The 15,503-nt window shown below is 25.0% G+C and overlaps 1 protein-coding gene and 3 long non-coding RNA genes across 5 annotated transcripts in view; 2 read left to right on the top strand and 2 right to left on the bottom strand.

The window, feature by feature from the left end:
- Nucleotides 1–1,839, top strand: part of LOC136982026 (uncharacterized) — a 17,210-nt gene extending 15,371 nt beyond the window's left edge. For both annotated transcript variants that reach the window (XR_010881826.1, XR_010881829.1), the window contains exon 2: nucleotides 1,581–1,839. This is a non-coding gene — a long non-coding RNA (uncharacterized lncRNA). The remainder of the gene's footprint in view (nucleotides 1–1,580) is intronic.
- Nucleotides 1–15,503, bottom strand: part of LOC136982019 (uncharacterized) — a 23,804-nt gene extending 8,301 nt beyond the window's left edge. The window contains exons 1-2 of the long non-coding RNA XR_010881821.1: nucleotides 15,431–15,503; nucleotides 8,985–9,089 (exon numbers count right to left, since the gene is read on the bottom strand). This is a non-coding gene — a long non-coding RNA (uncharacterized lncRNA). The remainder of the gene's footprint in view (nucleotides 1–8,984; nucleotides 9,090–15,430) is intronic.
- LOC136982007 (PWWP domain-containing protein 2A-like) lies at nucleotides 3,526–6,543 on the bottom strand. The gene is made up of 2 exons (XM_067278447.1): nucleotides 6,206–6,543; nucleotides 3,526–5,496 (listed from the first exon to the last, which is right to left on the bottom strand). Exons 1-2 carry the CDS (start codon nucleotides 6,379–6,381, stop codon nucleotides 3,786–3,788), a joined length of 1,887 nt encoding a protein of 628 aa, XP_067134548.1. The 5' UTR covers nucleotides 6,382–6,543; the 3' UTR covers nucleotides 3,526–3,785.
- On the top strand, nucleotides 8,985–10,771 carry LOC136982014 (uncharacterized). Its single transcript, XR_010881820.1, has 2 exons — nucleotides 8,985–9,091; nucleotides 10,649–10,771. It is a non-coding gene; the product is annotated as an uncharacterized lncRNA (long non-coding RNA).

Raw genomic sequence — 15,503 nt, 5'->3', positions numbered from 1 at the left:
ATCCATATTGTTATAGAAGAGATAAATGCTATTATTGTAAAAATAAATTACTCCGAACACCTGTCTTCGACAGATTTTGAAAATTATTGAGGATTACTTCTTTGTTTGGCAAGATTAACTATTGAATGATTTGAATTATTCATAAAAGAACATTCAGAGAAATAAACAAAAAAAAAATACAAAAAGTTTTAATTACATTCAGCTATATTTCAAGCGAAATATCCGAATAGACCGAGCTAAAACCTCAGGATGTATTACAAAGAGCACACCGTCCAATGTCGTTAGAGGTCCATAGGGGACCATATAACCAATCGACCCCCGATCCTATTCGTATATTGTTGTATATCTTGACAGTTCATCTAAAGACTCATCAATTCTTTCATCTACAAGATTCTCAGTGGCATATCGTTGTTTGAATGGGCTTCTATAAATCTGAAAGAAGTCATTCATGGGTGGATACCTTGACCGAATGACATTGGTCCATTTTGAATAACATTGGTAAATTGCGAAATCCAACTGTGTATAATTTAACTTAATAGCCTTCTTACACCTGTAAAACCGACCAATGTTTAAGTAAAACAAAAACATTGTAAAATAGTTTTTAGTTTAAGACAATGGTGATCCACATAATTTTAAAGTTCACTCAAAAATTAACAAATAAATTTATTAAAATATTCATTTAAACTGCGATTAAATTTTTAAATATTTTATTCAAAATTTATGTTTTGAGCATTAAATTTTCTTTAAATAAAAACTTTTTAGGTTACAAAATTTTCATGTTTATTAATGTCAAACATAGAAAGGAAAAAATATTATTTTCAATTTTAAATAAATATTAATAAAACAAAGGAAAATTCCAAAAATATATTAACCTAGTTAACATTTTTGAAGTTTAATAAATAGCCTATTATTTTTCATATTTTTTCATAATAGTTATTTCATAATCAACAAAATTTCTTTATCTTTCTCTAATTTATGACGTTTTTACTTCCTCTTAATCTGTATAATAAATAAATCATTCAGATAAAGTGAATTGTTTTTGATTTATGAGGCTAATAGTTATTAGTGATAGTTTATCATTAGTTGATAATAAGAACTTTGTTTAAAATAAAAATGGTTAAAATAAATATTGATCTAATATAGTATAATTCAGGATAGAAATTATTATTACCATTATTATCAAATTAAGATAATTTATTACATAAATCGAAAAAATTTAACACATTTTTAATATTTATTATTATAAAATGGGCATAAATATAAGATTAAAAACAAAAATACATTCATATCTACTTATGAATCGTATATTTTAGCTTATAAATTTTGTAAACAAATATATTCATTTGGCTAAATTAAAATTGAATGTGTAAGTTTTATTTTATTTCATAAAATATATATTTAAAGTAAGTTCACACCGGTAAAAAAGAACTGTAATTAAAAATATTATAATAAAAGAAATAACTTGTGAATTTAACCCATAAAGAAAAAAAGAAAAACTGCTGAGAAATTTTATTTCATTTTATTGAGAATTTATTTTATTTCTGAGAAAAATTTTATTATTTAATTTATTATTTTTTAAGGAGAAAAGTGAAAGATAAAGACTACGTACTTGCAAGGATAATAGCAGAAGTCAAGCATTATCTGAAGGATTATTAGACCGAAAACGATTATCAGACCAACTAAAAAAAAAAAAGTCACTCAACTTTGCTCTCCAAGATAACTCACAAAGGAATTGCTTCTTCTTATCAAATGCAATATTCCAAGATTCAACTTGCTCTCTTCAAAAGAAATTAGATTAAAACGTTTTCATCCATTAAATCTTTTATTTATTTTACCGTATTGGATTTTATTTTTAATATTAAATTAATTTCTAAATTAAAATATATATATACATATACATATACATATTACATTAAACTGTGCTGAATTTTAAATCTTCATTCAATAAATTTCAAATTTTCATATTAAAAATATTTACACAAATGAGCTCTAGCCTAAAAAATTGTTTAAAATAATTATTTGAATTTATAAAATTTAAATAAAAAATTGTATAAATTTATATATATTTTTTAAAACTTTAACATGGCTTTTCTATATTTTTCAACTTCTTTCTTCCCTTTTTTAATGGTTTTTTAATCAATAAAATTAACTTAAAAGTAATGGGCACAATACATAGTTGCTTTGTTCCATTAATTTTGCAATTAATGTCACGTGATTAAGAAGTCATTTTTCTTGTTCAATACTCACCTATGACTAATAAAAAAGTTATTTTTAATAACTGAACCTTTATCATATTAGGTCATATGGATTTTTTAGAACAGAATTTCTGTACATTTATTAAAATTTATTATACACGCAAAATTAATTCAAAGTAGTTAAAAACTTTTGAATTGTTTCGTTTGTTTCTTTATTCCTAGATTTTTAATTAAAGAAAAACATCATAAACAACTCCGAAATAATAATTTCTTTCAAACATTATCCATTTTAAAATAATCTAATTAAGTTAATAATAGTGTTCTTTGTTGTTAATTTTACTTAAAAGTTTTTTTTTTAAAATGAGAATTAATTTAACAATTTTACATTATCTGGAAACTTAAACCCAAACATTTAATTTCCGGTGATGAGCACATAATTCATTTTAGAGGCCCTCAGCGGGCGTTAAAAATGTTTTTTTTTTTAGAAGGGTCAGATAATTAATAAAGTGTCTCCATCTATTGGTTAGTCACATGTAAGAATTATTAACTTTATTAAATAATTATATACCATAATTTTTAATCTCAAAATTACTTATTGATGTCTGGGGTTAATTGAAGATTTTTTCGAATTTGGTTAAAATAATTTCTTGTGATTTATTTGAGAAATTTTTTTTTAAAAATAACGTGTGATAAATTTAAATTTGAATGCTGTTACGTAGTATCGACGTCATGGCAAATGTTTATCGCATTAAACGACGTAATAAATAACCCCATAGAAGAGTAGGTTATTTTGTTATAAATTACTTTTCAGAACAAGCAAATCAACTCAAAAAATTAACATACCAGAACCGGTTAAAAAGACAACTAAAATGTTGACTGAATACATACTACTTATTTAAAGATTGCAGGAGAGGAAAACAGGAAGCCATACAAAATTAATATTTTGATAGGTTGGATCAATAAAATTTGTGCTTACGCGAAAAGATAAATTATTACTAAAACTTACGGCTTAAAAAAACTACATGTTTTGTATTGTACATAATTAATTTTTTTTCTAAAAAAAAAAATACATATTTATTTTCGAATTATATATGACTTTCCTGATAAAAATTGAAAGTAAAAAAATTTTTTTAAAATTGCCAATTTTTACTTTCATAAAAACTTTTTAAAGAAGATTCGATTCAATTTTTCATGTTGATGGAAGCAAACATCACTTTTCAAAGCGTAAGAATTTTTAAAGGAAAAGAAAAAATATACATATTTGTCAAAATTTCTAAAAGAATGTGACAACAAAAAAAACTTTTTTTAAAATATTAATAATATAAGCAAATTAAACTGTACAATTCTTATTTTATTTGGCTTTTCTCAAGTTATCCGTGCACAGAGAGAATAATGAAAAACACCTGTTTGAACATTCGCAACCATTTTTGAAGAAAGGAATTTTGCTGAGTCACCGAACTTATAATGGTAAGAAAATACTGGATAACCTCCACTTCCTGGTTATTGCGCCCAGTATATACAGGTGCGCATAGCTACGTTAAAATAGAATATAAAACACTGTACAAATATATACTGTATTTGAAAAATTTTCTACGAAATTCCTTCGTCACATATAATGTCGTCGAGCAAGTCACTTTGTGCTTCGATCGTCGCTTGTCTAATGGCTTCTTTGTAGGGTCCTCTCTTTCTTTTATTGTAACGTAATTTAAAATCGTCTAGGAATGGCGTCAATTGATTACATGACATATAAGATGATGTAGAAGACCCAAACCATGCTACATGTGCCTGGTGGTTAAGAGTTGCTCCATTATCTCTTTGGGATACGGAAAGGGCTAGAATTTTACCGGGCCACCAGGGTAAACCTTGAATTTTACCCCATACGACATCGCCCACGGCCATTTCTCGTTCGTTATCCAACAGGCACTTTTTTACATTGTGCGTACTTAGCCTCATCATAAGAGGTTTGACTTTATCCATATCGCGTAGTGGTTCATGTTTTGGAAAATCTGGCACGTCACATTCGCTATCGCTTCCACTCGAAGTACTACCATTAGAATCCTTATTACCATATTTGGGACTACACCTTTTATAAGCTTTAGCACTAAGTCTACGTAGACTTATTGATAACTTTTGTTTCAAACATTTATTTTTAACATCGTCTAAAAAATCTTTTTCTTTTAAATCTTCACTATTGTCTGTGGAACAAAGACTCCAACCGGGTTGACCTTCTAACAATCCTAATTCCGTTCTTAATTTTTCACTGTATACATTTTCGGAATCGTAATTATCATCTTTATCTAAAAATTCTTTACGCTTTCTTTTCCTTTTTAATTTGTGTTTGTGATGATGGTGATGGTGTTTATTCTTTTCTAAATTGTCTCCGTTGTCTATTAGTTCACACCATGATTTTCTATGCGCTTCTTTTTTTGCTTTCTTTAGTGCTTTTTTAGCTGCTTTGTTGTCTACTTGATCGCACCAAACAAACTGTTCTTCGTTCCCCGTAGGCAAACGGGCTGGGATTTTTAACACAGTGTCTTTACCTTGTGGGTTGGCATAAGATATTTTTATGACTGGACAAGTCATTTGTGACTTCAGAGTATCATTAGAAGTATTGTTATCTGTTAAAACTTCCGTCTTACGTTGTTTAGTCAATTCTACATAATCACCCACATGGTTAGGTAGTTTCCTTTTTCTCAACACCATCCTGCTAGTTAATTCACTAGAGGACACAGCTTGATATTCTCCATTTCCTGCATGACACGCTTCCACAGGATCACACTGTTTAGTATGATCATCTGTGGCTTCTTCTGCAACTTTGGGTTCTGAAGCTTCATTAAGACTAGGTGCATTTCCAGGTCGAACGTCACTATTATTAATTTCTTGTTTAATTTCTACATTATTGTTGTTGTTGTTGTTGTTGTTATTATTATTATTATTGTTCACTACATTCCTATCAGAGTGATTCACTCTGTTTCTAGTACTCATATATTTAGGTTTGTTTGTACTACTACTTATGCTACCCGATTGTACACTGACTGATTCGTTGCATAGAGTTTGACAATGAGAACATAGCACTTGACGTGGCCTAAGGCGTCTCATTCGTACATTCTGGTCCCTTTGACGTGGCATAGTTCGTTTCTGATTAGGTGCTGGTTCACCCAAACGTGGTTGAAAATAAGTATACCTTTGACTAAGAGTAGGATACCTATTTTCTTCAAGTTCTCTTTCTGCAGAGACATCTAATAAAGCAGACTGGCCAAAGGGATCTTCTGTTCTGGGTACAACTCCGAAAGAACAATTCCTGTTATAAGCAAAATAAAACTTATTAAAACTTTACTATTCATTTTTACCATATTTACCAATTAAAAAAATTGATAAATACAATAAAAAATAAATAAATAAAATAATAATAATAACTATAGATAACCTCAGCAATACGTGTGTTAAGACATTATCTTTCTTTGTTATCAATAGAATCCGTCTTAAGGGGGTGAGCATACTAGCAGGACCCCTTAGGGGACCCCAAGATATCGAAATCTTCATTTATATCCTACATGTCAGAGTCCACTTATTTTTAAACGTCCGGTTCATGCAATATGTTACAGGTCCGATTTTACATCATCAACTTTTTCAAGTTATTATATAATGCATATATATGTTAACTAATAGAAAAACTGTGTAAAAATGTTCAAAAATAATTTAAGATATTTAATACATTGAAAAAAATTAAGGCCTATGGAGAATTTCTTAGATATTTTAATATAAAAGATGCATACAACTCAAGTTGCGATATGCATTTTCGATTTTGATCAAACTTTTGAATTTTTTAATCAAATTTTACATATTATATATCATTAAATTTGTTATAAAATGTAGATTACGATAAAGTATATTAAAATTTTATAATTTAATTATTGTGAGAGATATAGCAAGCAACAGTGATTTAGAAAACACAAACTCAAAAGTCATGTTTATTCTTTTAAAGTGAAAATTCCACACCATTTACTCACTTCTTTGTTATATCCAGTAACGCTCCTTGAAATGTTTTATCTCCATAAGTGAATGATACAACGATGACATCAACTAAGGCCTCTTCGACAACGACCCATATTTTTGACCCCTTCAATATTGCTTGGCCGCCGTCCGCCGCCGTCGCCATGTCCAACAGTCTCAGCTCCACATCCATGCCAGCCACCCCCAGTCCTTAGCCAAACGCATGCGCACTTAACACAAACCAACCACACTTTTTCAATGAATAGGTTTTTACAACAAAAATAAACAATATTAAAATTGACAAAATATACCTATTTTATCATTTACATATTCTCTGATATCTATATTATATATTGATAGTTTTTTATTAAGATTCTTACAATTGTTAATGTGTAATCATAGTGTTTTTGTTAAGCCTAATAGTATTGTCTTCTATACTTAACTGTTGTTTTATGTAGAAATTTATAATATTTTTAATTATTTTGTAAAACTTTTTACATTTTTGAATAATAAAAGGACTGATAAATTTAATTATGTGAAAATTTTAAACATTTATTGCATAAGAAGGAAAATATTATGCTGCCATCTTGGCTTCCTCCTTACTTCTCTGCAATCAAACAGTTTTAAGAAATTCTTCTCTAAATAAAAGAACTTTTCAGTTATAAAGAATTATTAACTTAAATATCAACCTTATAACTTTTACACATAATAATATATGAGCTTTACATTTAATATTTACTTAAATATTCTGTTATTATAGGTTACCTACACACTATGCTGATAAATGAGATGATTTTCTTTTTTTTTTGTTTTTCAATTTAAAAGAAAGAAATAAATAAAAATGTAAAAGAAATTTTAGCTTTAACTACTGTATTTTTACGTAAATAATATAAAATAATCACTGTTCATAAATAAGTAATATAAATTAATATAAAGAAATTATAGATGTATATTTATGTATAATTGTTTATAATTTTAGTTATTTTTATACTTAATAAGAAACGTATTGAATTACTTTATAAACTTATCTCTCTTATAATCAGATTAATTTTAAGTTTTATCTTTTCAAGAAAAACAATGTTTTTTAAGATTAAAAATACTTTCTACATTTATTATATGCTTCTTTTAGTATTCATATATATAACTATATATTGTAATTTTTGAAGATTTTTAAAGTAATTATTATTTTTTAACAAAACGTTTTTATTTTAGAATAAAATAAAATTATATATATTTAACTACTTTAAATATTATTATATTATATTAATAGCAGAAAGAAAAAACAATAGTTTTCTATATAGTAAAAAACAAATGTGTTTATTTCATCATCTATATTCAAACCAAATATTATAAAATAAATAACACTTTATTTATAAAATGACTAATTTTAAAAATCATTGTTTATCAAAGTATAAAGTTAATTTTAAACCCAATTCAAAATAAATTATATCTTTGAAAAAACTTATATATAGATCTTTATTTTTATATTGCACAAAATATGTATTTAAGATTACTGAAAAAGAAAAAAATATATATTTGGTCATTTAAATCTACAAAATAAACCTGTCAAGTTAAAATTAATGAAACCATACAGCTTAATGAAACAAAAAGAAAATTATTTAGAAAGCTTACAAATGTATTATGCAAGCTAAAATTTATGAATTATATTTCAAAAAGAATACTTATAAAGGTTGCTATTTATATAACTATTTTTGTAGGCTAAAACTTTAATATATCCTATAGTTTCAGGATTATATAAACATAACCCTGCAATTAAATCCTATTTAAATTTTAAAGTTATTACTTTAAACCTTTATTACCTAAAACACATAGGCCTTTTAGGCATTAGGTTATAGATCAATATTAAATATAAATATGTTATATATATAATCAAAAGTACATATGAAACAAAAAATATTTAATATATTCTGTTATTCATTCAGTAAATATACAATAAAACATATATTAAAAATATAAATTTAGAACAAAACAACATTCAATATCTTTGAATTAATTAAATAGAATTCCCAAATTATAAAATTTAAACATAAAAATAAAATTAAAAAATTTTATTATTATTATTATTATTATTATCTAAACTTGATATCAAAATGTATAAGACAATATTATACAGTATAAAACAGTACTTCTATTCCATAAAACAAAGTATAATGTTTTACTTCATGTAAAAATATTTAATTAATAAAGACAAATAAAAAAACATCATATTTAAAAAAATGAATAATTTGCTTCATTTATAAATACAAATTTTGTTATATTGTATCCATTCTATTGTATCCTATAAATTTATATAAAATATTTATCTCAAAATATCAACTCCTATAGAAAAAAAATCATTCTTTATAAAATTTGCGAGTCACTCATGAGATTTAATTTTTATGTACCAGTTAGTTTAATAATTTACATTAAGGAAACTTGGCAATGATATCATTTCATAAATGTTGTGAAATTATCCCTAGATGCCATTTATTCTCAAGAAAAATGATAGCAAATATATTTTCAATACAGTAATACATACAATATAAAAAATACTAAAAGAATTAGATAACATTTTCTTGATAATAATAGATTTATTTTAAATATCTCATGATCAATTGTATTGTACTTTAAATATCTAAAAGTCAGAAAAGAATTTGTCTTTTCTTCATTCCTTTTAATGCTAATTATATATAAATGTGATTTAAAATTTTTTTAATTTTAAAGATAATAAATACAAAATAAATTTGTAGTAGTAGAAGTACAAATTTCATGGCATTATGCCATTTGTTGTATGACCTTGACTAGACGAGTGTGCAGATAACCAGTCGGTTGTGACTTATGTCGTGTCAGAGAATGAACTCTTCCATCCTATTCCAACTTAGAACAGCATCTGCTTCTTACCTGTAATAATGATATTTATTATTTTAAGAAATTTCAGTTCTCAAGATAAAAACTTTGATTTATATTATTTATTTAAACGTTTATATCACTTATTGTTAAAACTTCAATTATATTATATCATTTTACAAATTCGATTTATATTTTTATTTCAGTCAAGCCGGTTATTTATATCTTAAGTCATATTTATACAGCTGAAAAACCGTGCATAAGGATATAATAGAGTGTAGTTATAATTTATTGTAAAATTAATAATAACTATTGTTGTATAGTTTAGAATAATTAAATTGTGATTAAATCACTTGTTTCGATTAAAATGAACACAAATATATTATTTATAAGAAACATATTTGTTAAATTTTTATTATAATGTTTTATAGAAAGCTGTAGTCTTCCATATCAGTTCACTCAAAAGGCGGATGACGTGGCCTCCCTATCGACTTTTGTAAACAAAGTTCATTGTAAAATAGGCTGAATGTGAAACATACGTAATGTCTAAAAACACAAACACTGTTAGAAATAAAAAAACAATAACATTTAATTACAAAAATCTATATTATTTATATTAAAATATACAGAATCAATCTAACGCCTTTTTTTCTTTATGTATTTTAAAATAATATAACAATTCTTTAATAAAAAAAAACAGTTAAAATTTATTGAATCAGATAAAGTGTTTTCTAAATATTTTTTCTTTCATATAAAAGATTTCTTTAAGTAATGAAAGCGCCTGATCCTAGATTGTCATTATCGATTTTTGTAAGATCTTCACTTCGTTGCCAGTTACTCATGACACAGTGTCATTACTCATACCAAAATACCGCTAACACAGAATTCTTTTCAGGAAAAGAATAATAAAAATAATAATCTTTGAACTTGTTTAGCAAAAAGAAAAAGCTAGAAGGAAAAAAAATCAATCAAATAATCTACATTTTATTAAAAAAATATTTTCTAATTATAAGACTTAATCATTTTTAATATATATTTTTGTTGTAACTAATTAAATTCTATATACAGTGTATAAATCATGATAAAATAATAAGTGTTAATATAAGGAATGCATGAGTAATAAAACAAATAATGCATGAAAGAAAAACTTTTTACATGTATATATATACAGTATATATATATATAATATATTAACTTTCAATATATGTTAAATATATTTTTAATCACCATTAAAAATATTTGAATACAATTGCTAATTGAACAACAAATTAGTGAAGCAACCATTAAATTAGTGGAACTGCTAATTGAACACATTATGCACTAATTTTCTTCTGATAAGCAATAATAATATTTAAAATTATATTAAGTTTAAATTATTTTGGGATCAAAATAACTAAACTTTGTTAAAATAGGTAGTACAAAGTACTCTAAAGATAAAAGCGTTAAAAAAAAAGGAAAATATAATGATAAAATGTATTTTATATTTTACATTGAAGGAAATGTTTAAAATTCTTTTATTATTAGTTTAAAAAGTTTTTCTTTTATTGAAATAAATACTTTATATATGAAAATTGAGGTTACTCGATAAGAAACGTACTGTATTCTGTTTACAGGTGCAAGCAAGGAACAGATGCCAGATTGTCTGCTATAAATAGAAATGTAGCTGTATAAAATATGGCGTTTACAGTGGTATAATAATCTCGTTAATAAAGTATGTATTTAATTATTTAATATAATGATGAATTTAGATGCAGGAGCAAAAATGTTTCGTGAAAAATCAATTATGAATACATTTACAAATTCTTATTTTTGTCGTTTAAAATTGTTTTATAAAAGAAAGTAAAAAAACAAATAATTTTCTTATAATTTTCATTTGAAGTATAAATAACACTTAATTATTATTTAAAAGTAATAAACAACTTTATTACTTTAAATAACAATCAATATAAGCTCACAAATAGAATTTATGTTATTTAACAAATACTATTTCGCACAATTTAAAAAATTATATAAAATAGTACTTTATTTTAATTTTTGTAATATTCATTTTATCACTTTAAACGCGTAAAATAATTATATTTAATTATTTTATATGATTATAATTAATTATAAAAATTTATTTTGTTAAAATAATTGTGTTAAAGATTCATAAAATTTCACATACACACATATACAAATATATATATATTTTTAATAACATATTTTATGAATTTAATTCAACGAAACAACAAAATTTCTGAGAAACGTAAACCTGTCTATGCAATTTATTGCTTAAGTAAATATTAAAGCTTCTAAACGGAATAATGTATTATGTTAAATTAACTGGAAAACTGAAGATATGCGATTGCAAATAAGTCATTGTTAACACCTACATTATCATGAGCGTCATTTTACAAAACAGTAAACCAAAGCACTTCGTATTTGATTCACTCGGGTCTTATAAATGATGTCTGAAATTTTTGAAAGGTGTGATCACTGTTTTTTGTAATGTTTCCCACGAGAATACATATGATGGGGATTTCTTATATATATAATTTTTTATATATATATTTTTTCTAATACTTCTCCGTCTCTAGAGCCTTCATAATTCTCAAGAGGGAGAAACTAGTACTTTAAAAGCTCTCGTCTTTATTTTAAAGAAGAACCTGAAGTATGTCGTTTGTTTCTTTAAAGAAATAAATAAATAAAGCAGAAGGAAGAAAAAGAAAGATTAGTTAACAAATCGCTTCGAAATATTTTGAAAGAGAAACAGAACAAAAAGATTCATTCATATATTTTAATGATATTTTTTAATAAACATGATTAATGTCGTAGAATGATTTTATAACTATATATACACTTATCAACACTAAATAATTATCTGACGATAAATAATTAGTTAATGATGCTGAGAGATGAATTATTCAATTTAACTCGAAATCCAATATTACAGAATTGACAAAGAAATTACCATCTGGAACAACTTTTACACTGCACTCATACTCACTCCACGTTATCTACCCAAGAGAAACGAGGCAGAAATACTGAATGTCATTGTTCTAACATTTTCAAACAAAGATTATAAACATTTATACTGTGTTTTTTTCCTTTTCTAAGACATTTTAAAATATTCGAAAATTACACTTTTGCGTTATTTTATATTCTTATGCTATAAATTTAGATTTAACAATGCTAACTGATAAGTTAAAATAGCATATTAATTATTTAAAGAGGTCATTGTCATAAGAATATATTTTAAGTCATGTTACAATTCTGATGTTGTATTTGAAAAGTCGAGTTTTATTAAAACATTATAATTAGTTAACTGGTTTGTTTATAGTCTTTCGAAATTGTAATTTTTTACATGTATAATCAAATGTATGTACAATTTTTTATGATGTATAGTAACTGCAATAGTCAATAACTGTGAGTTGCTGAACTTGTTTCTGCAGCACATCTCTACTCGGCTTCCCCTCTAATGAATAGTTGGATTGGTCTACAGTTGAAAGGAAAAAATTGTTGATCATTATTGTACTTCTATTCTTTACAGCGTATTTATAGAAAGTGTCTGTTTAAAAAAATCACCGATTTTCAAACTTTTGATATTCTTTAATGGCTTAAATATTTTTTTTAAAATGATAACATTAATACTTTGAGTAATAGATTATAGAATAAAAATAACTCCCAGATGATGATTCTTTCTTCTTGATAAAAATATAATACTCAGTTGCATATAATCTTTTAAAATGTTAAAGTAAAGATTTTCTTTGTTTTCTTTAAATCATTCTACAGATTTATTTGGTTTAAATATATTTTTTAGTAATTTATTTGGGTTATTTCAGGAATTTTACACACTTTAAATTTATTATTTTTAGCCTAATTTTCCTTATTGAATTTTAAATTAAATATTCAAAAATATTTGCACTTTAGTTCTGTGTAAGTCGAAAATGCTTTATTTTGGGAAAAATAGATTATATTTAAAATAAACATCATGTTAAAACCATTATAAAGAATAAAACATATTTATATGAATAACTGCATTTAAAAGAGCATTTAAATTAAGGGATATATTGAAGTAAATTTAGAAATAGAACATAAAAACTATATCAATAGTAATAGCAATAGATTATAATATTATTGTCATACTTTATATTAGATTTTAAACTGCTACAAAATTAGTTTGCGTGTCTCGTTTAATATAATTTTATTACTTATTATCAATTGTCATTGTATAGAAAAATGTTATCTATAAGATGTAATTTTAGAAATTATTTTCCAACGTAAGGTGAACAAAAGAAAATCCTTTTGTTAATAACTTCACAATATGGCGGATGACGAGTGAAGGAAATTGTATTGTTAGTTTTCAACTTTCTCATAACATTTATTAAACATTGATTGTCTTTGAATAGCAAATGTAAATTAAATGATACATTTAAAACGTATATCTAATCAAATTGTAATATTTCAATATAATCTATCGATAAATATGTTTCGTTAGATCTTTGATAAGCTGTATTGATTAGTTTATCCTGGAAATAAATTACTGATCTCTCAAAATACGGTTATCTTTTATAGATATGCTGAGTTGATGTCTGCCTACCACCAACATTAAAATCATATGACATTAATGATTGCATTGAACAAGGTGGTAGATACTTTGCAGCATTGATATTGAAAAGTATTTGAATTAAATTGCAATTAATCGGCAACTATTGTAAAGAAATTCATGGAAATTAAAAACAATATAATATCTTAGCTTCTTTTTGTTATAGCTTATGGTACAGGTACAATTTTACTTCATGAAATTTTCCTTAATAAACATGTAAAAAATGTAAGTCATGTGGTATATAATTATAATTCTTAAGTTGTAATGAGGCATATATTGATGAATGCCTTGTATGAACACTAAGCACTTTGATTTATTGAATATTTAGCACATTTATAAAAGAAATTAGGATGATTAATTTTATATACAAATATAAAAAGAACAAAAAAATAACACATGATTTATTGTAAGATTTCGAATTTCATCACAAATCAGAAGTATTACTTGTCATGTATACTATTCTTGCCACTCCCTGACTATGATAGACACTACAGCCAATCAATAAAGACAGATTTGGGAGGAGTCTAAAGCTTGTCTAGTAACTTTACAGACACAAGTTGGTTTGATTTTTATAACTAAAACATAGAAAAATTCTAGATACGTATAAACTTTCCATTAAGTTTAATTATGTATAATGCTTTAAAAATAAAAATAATTAAAATACTAGATTAAAACTTATAATAAACTCTTATTTAAAATCCTAGTTATGTTGTCAAAAATTGCATTCGTTAAGTGTAAAGCCGTGTAATATTTTAGATTCCCTTCATCATACTTTAAAGATCAATCACGAAAATATATCTATCCTATAAATCAATAGTTGTCTCAGTATCACATATCAGAGAAGAGACATGACAGTTATAGCTCAGCTTTGTTCTAAAGCTAACAGGGCCAATCCACATACACACACAACACATACACACAGCAGATCAGAAAGGTCAGGTCACAGCAACATCCTGCTTTAATATCATACTAATAAAATATTTATTACACTAATACTCTTTATAATTTTATTAATATTTTAATAGGGAAATAATGCATTAAAGGTCATTATACGTGTAACATTCATGGTGTTTTATTTATAAAATGTATTTTTGTTTTAAAATTTTCATATAACAGTACATCACAGTTTTGTGTCAAAGCATCAACCAACAAGTATCTGGCACACCCAGGTAGTCGATGGACCATGATTCGTGTATTTTTTCTCGTCACATCATACCATTTCCTGTCATAGGAATGTGGTTGGGAGACTTGAGGCTCTTGATGATTACTTACGTCGCCTATGTTCCTCACTAATACTTTTCTAAACATTCAATAAAATATCCCGACAAGATAACAACACGCAATTCTTTTACGATTTAAAAATACTTTTTAAAATCTTTATAAATTATTAATAGAAATTTTACATTCAAATTACAATTTTTAATTCGATAATCATTCTTGAAATTTTATATCATTAAAATATACTTTTTAAAATGAATTAACAAACAATAATCTATAAAATATAATTAAGGAAAAATTGCAACATATACAACTACATCTACAAATCTTTTCTAGTTACGCTGATATTTATTCAAGCAATTAAAGTTATTTAAAGGATCATTTTATTTCCTGAAAACATTTTAATCGTGTTTCGTTTATTTTATTATATATATTTGGCCGCATTTACTTTTTTTCAAAGCATATATATATATATATATAATAATCATTTAAATGAAAATAATTTTTATTTATAATAATATTTATTTATTGAAATTAAAATTATAATATAGTTATATGAAAGAATTTTAAAGCCTGAGGCTGTAGGAAGTACCTTTAGCCTTCTAAAGGTGCTCCTCTTCGTGAAAGGTCTAATTATACAAGGTTGAACAGGTGTTAATATCTTG

Source organism: Centruroides vittatus, unplaced genomic scaffold (assembly GCF_030686945.1).
Source record: "Centruroides vittatus isolate TY-2023 unplaced genomic scaffold, ASM3068694v2 contig_1168, whole genome shotgun sequence".
NCBI classification, from domain to species: domain Eukaryota; kingdom Metazoa; phylum Arthropoda; class Arachnida; order Scorpiones; family Buthidae; genus Centruroides; species Centruroides vittatus.
Note: the sequence above shows the minus strand (reverse complement) of the source record. Positions and strands in the feature narration are given on the sequence as shown.

What these genes read in the sequence shown, in the direction of transcription:
- LOC136982007 (XM_067278447.1), bottom strand. Translation starts at nt 6,381, where the DNA reads ATGGATGTGGAGCTGAGACTGTTGGACATGGCGACGGCGGCGGACGGC. An exon ending in TTACTGGATATAACAAAGAA is followed by an intron (nt 5,497 to 6,205) that starts GTGAGTAAATGG and finishes TGCTTATAACAG; the next exon opens with GAATTGTTCTTTCGGAGTTG.